This window comes from Salvia splendens, chromosome 17 (genome assembly GCF_004379255.2).
Source record: "Salvia splendens isolate huo1 chromosome 17, SspV2, whole genome shotgun sequence".
NCBI classification, from domain to species: Eukaryota; Viridiplantae; Streptophyta; class Magnoliopsida; order Lamiales; family Lamiaceae; genus Salvia; species Salvia splendens.
Window position 1 is genome coordinate 17,232,392 of NC_056048.1, and position 4,497 is coordinate 17,236,888.

General features: G+C 37.8%; 1 protein-coding gene across 1 annotated transcript; it reads right to left on the reverse strand.

Annotated features, from left to right (window-relative positions):
• Positions 1-361: 361 nt before the first annotated feature.
• Positions 362-2,581, reverse strand: LOC121773265 (multiple organellar RNA editing factor 3, mitochondrial-like). Its single transcript, XM_042170076.1, has 4 exons — positions 1,979-2,581; positions 1,340-1,437; positions 880-945; positions 362-776 (listed from the first exon to the last, which is right to left on the reverse strand). Exons 1-4 carry the CDS (start codon positions 2,305-2,307, stop codon positions 556-558), a joined length of 714 nt encoding a protein of 237 aa, XP_042026010.1. The 5' UTR covers positions 2,308-2,581; the 3' UTR covers positions 362-555.
• Between the last annotated feature and the right edge of the window lie 1,916 nt (positions 2,582-4,497).

The window sequence follows — 4,497 nt, forward strand, 5'->3', positions numbered from 1 at the left end:
GAGTGCTGTCCGCCCCAACAAAAATCGTCCGCCCCAGGGTGGACGCTCCCTCCACTATAGGCCGGCGGGGCGGTATCGGAATGGGAGCGGCCGGCGTGCCGCCCCAATAGTGGACACCCTTATGCCTATAGCATCAAAGCAAATACTATACTCTTTTTGTCCCTAGCTAGGTGTGATTCGTATTCCTTTTCTTTTTAGGGCATCCTAAGACAAGCGAGTCATTTTCTTTTTTTGCATTCTCACTCTTACTTTTTCATCTTTAGTTTATTTCCTTTCTTACTTTATTCAAACTAAACCACATTTGGAAAATTCTGTAAAAAAAATGCCTCTAAAAAGAAACGGAGGGAGAAGCAAATTCAGGTTTTTCAAGTCTTTATATGGCCAGCGTACTTGATTCATTTATGCAAGATTCATGAACGTAACAGGCCTCGTAGGAAAAGCTCTATAAACCTCAATTATTTCAATGTGTTTGTTGGCTGTTCAGATGAAATAATCTGGTTGAAGGCAGTGCACAACCACACATCATGAAGAAGATGCAACAATCAAACAGCTACTCTATCCTCTTAAACCAACACGGCTCGCATTCCAATCCCCTGACGCTCCTGATTGCGCAGCAGGAGACAGCTGATCAGAGGCCCTCGTCTGTCCCCTCTGAACCTTCATTGTTTCACGATGGCTGTTGTGTCTTGGACGAGGCCTGATTCTCGTGTTTTGTTGTCTCTCAGTGAACCTGTATTGCGGCCTATGAATGACTTTCCCATCCACAAAGAGATCACCTAGAAATCATTTGACCAACACATGTAAGAGATGTAATAGAGGGTGTGATGGGAAGGAAAGAGATTCAGAAGTACTAATTCAGTCCAGTGTAAATTCACTAACCACCATAGTCCTTGTAGGGAACATCAAGATATGAATCGGGTAACACCCATAGAACACCAGGCAGGCCTGTGAATGGTAACAGTGAACAAAGAACGAGGTTCAACCAGATGTAGTTGTGTGTAAGAAACAAAGGGACGCATGCAGAAAACCAAGAAAAAGTAAAATTCATGACAAATCACAGATGCACGGTGCATCCAATTATATACCACAGACAAAAACAATAGACCTAAAACAAATAAGAAGCAAATGAAATCAGCAATATTGAAGAAGAGGGAAAACTTGTACATAGGACTTAAAGAGACCGAGTCATGCATTGAAAGTCTAGTGAGTGATCCTCACAATTCATTGCAGGAAGACATCATTGAACAATGGTCAGATTACATAATAAAATGTCAAAAGTTTAGCACAGCTAGCAAATTCCCTAAGATGCAAAATGACAGGGTTTAGATATGTTCAGTACCTTTAACTTTGTACGAAAGCTCTTCCGAGATGAGAGCTCCAAACCCAGTGTATGTTGATGTACACACAGAATATATCTTCTTTTTTGCTTCTTCTTCACTGCAAATTCGGAGCAATCAGAAAACAAGCCTGATAAACCTACTTGAAAAACTCCCAATCTCGAGTCTATTTATATGTACTTGCAGGGGCATTCAGTTGCCATGATTATTTGTGATTAAACGTCATGACTAATCTCATATCTAGATTGTGTTTTGCTCAAAAGCTCGTGACAATGTATCTTGCCGCATCCATAATATCAAAATTCTATTGTGTCTTATCCCATATTATATCTCATTATTTTCTTGTCTAACAAGCTGAACGCAACCATATTCTACTAGTTTAGTCCATGGGGCTTGGATTTGCAAAATCATGCTTTTGATTTTCAAATCAATCAGCTAAATACAATGTAACTATAACAATACCAAATTACTTCTTCTACCAAGTTTTTAAATGAATTTAGAATTCCTCCCAAAAACAACATGGAACACAATATTTCTGGAAACAGAGAATCAAGGAATGCATTTCAAAGACCAAATAAAATAATAATAATCTCGAATTTGTTAACAAGAAAAAGATGAATTTGGGGGATTCATAAAATTACCTTCCAACCACGGAGGCTAGGGTTTTGACGTAAGCATTAACCATCTCTTCGTCAGTGGGCTTAGGATCCGAATCGAACTCCATGACGATAAGCCAGTGCTCGTAATCGCAGCCATCGAGGAGAATCGTCTCCTTTGGGGGGCGGTTGCTCCAGTTGGGCGACGGGTCATTCAGCGGAAAATAGCCTGTACGCGACGAGCTGAACCGAGTTTGAGAGGCGACGGGCTGGGGGTGGTTGAGGGTGTGGAGGAGGGCAGAAAGCGAAGTACGAGAGCGGCGGGATAATAGGGTGGCAAACGTGCGACGGGTGGCAAAGAGCGTAGCCGCCATGGCTGAAATGCCGAGTTTTCAAAGTGAGTTTTATTTTACTAAGTCCAGAATTGAGTTTTAGTTTAAGAGTGAACTAGGTACTTAACCCCAATCTATACTAATATAATGAGACAGATATTATTGGAGAAATCTCAATGAAGATTAAACACTTATATACAGATACATCCTTTTTTGAGGACTATTTTTTGGACTGATTTTCTGAATTTTTTACTGCAGCATGAGAGAGAAAGAAGGTGAGAAGAAGAAAAATGAGAGGAAGGAGAAAGAGAGCCAGCGAAACCCTCGATGCGATTTTCCTTCAACTACTCTTTGATATTGATGTCCTTCTAAACCAACATAACATGGGAGGATAGTAAAAATCCACAACAACAACAAAATCGAAATTCCCCAAATCAATGGAAAAATCAACCAGGTTTAAAGGTAAAAGCTTTAGAAATGTGAGCTTACTGTTATCGACGTTCGATATGAAAAATCAGAGCCGTCGGTTCCCAATGATGCGACTGGGTGAGTCGGTGAGGCAGCGAGATAAATGCCGGAGATGAGGAGGTGTAACATCCCAAAATTTTGTGACTCTTCTTATATGTTATTCGAATTTTGGATTCTTGGAATTATGAAACTTTCGTTTCTATGTGATTAAGTGTTTTGCGTGAAATAAATTTTCGTGGTTAATGTGGGATGATGAGCTTGATGTTATATATTTTCCAATGTGGGGAAATAATTAATAGGATCATGCATTTATATTCTTCGAGCCAATTCATTGGAATTTTCGGCCATTCCTAATTATTGAAATAGTATTTCATTTCTTGGATTTAATTAATTGTCTTGTGATACTTATCCAAATTAAATCCAAACCAAATGACCCCTAAATGGTACTACATGGAATTCGAACTCCATTTTTATTTTCCTTGGGAGTTTTCGAAAATCTCCTATATGAGAAAGAATTATTTTCATTTGATTTAATTGGTGCTTTATTGACTCTCTTCCTTTGAATTTAATCCAATTAAATCATGTTATAATTTATTTCTTCACCTAAAATAAATAGAGAGTTGGGACATTCCTTGGTTAGCAATTTTCGGCCCCTCCACTAAATTTTGGAGGATATTTTATTTGTTTCCTAATTTGTGGAATCCCTTTTTATTCAAATAAATTCCTATGTCTAATTAACTGGGGATGTGAATATTTTTTTCTCCTACTTTTCTCCCATATCACACGCCCCCTATGCAATATTTTCCTTGTGGGAATTTAATTAATTGTTGCCTATTTTATGGGAGCCTTTTTCCTATAAATAAATTGCCTAATTTAAATCCTATTCTTTTAATTGGGGATTTAAATAATTTCCTTGTGCAAATTCCTTATGGAAATTTTCGGCCCCCACCATTATTTTCATACTTGGAGATTTAATTTATTTTGTTCCCTTGTTTATGAAATATTCACTTTTATTTCCTAAGTTGTGAATATATTCTCTCCAAGTAAATACCAAATAAATTCCTTGCTATTCCTACATGGAATTTTTGAAAATTTCATCCCCTTCCCACATGCTTATTTTATTCTTTTAATTGTGGGATTTATTTAATTATATTTTTCCCCACAATTAATTAATTAATTAATTGATTTTAAACCTAACCCTAATCCTATAAAAACACCTAAACTAAACCCTAGCCCCCATTCTCCCTCAATTTTCATGCCTCCCTCCTCCCTCTCCATATTCTCTCCAAAAAAACTTCTTCCACCATTGTTTCTTGCATCTATTGAAGTTTATTTTCAAGAATCTCCGACGAATCACCTCGTTTCTTGGTTCTACCGATTCGTTTTGTCAAAGAAGGTACCATGTTCTTGAATCCTACATGCATGTAGTGGGTGTAGGAATCGTAGATCGCAAGTTTAATCGGGGAGGGAAAGTGAGTTTGCTTGAAAACCTTGTGTCTCGTGTGAATTTCAGCCCTTTTATCGAAAAATGAATTTTTAATAAATTTTTGAAGTTGACTGCGCAAATCTGCCAGAAACTCGTGTTCTCGCCAAGAATGTTTTCGTTTTCTGTTTGACTGACCAAATGACCTCCGATTGATGTGATTCTTGAACTAGATGAAAATTTGAATTGTCTTCTGAGTCGTGTTAAACTTCCATCCTCTTTGGGAATTGGATGAATTTATGGTAAAATTTTCAAATGAACTGCACAGTGCTGTCAGAAAT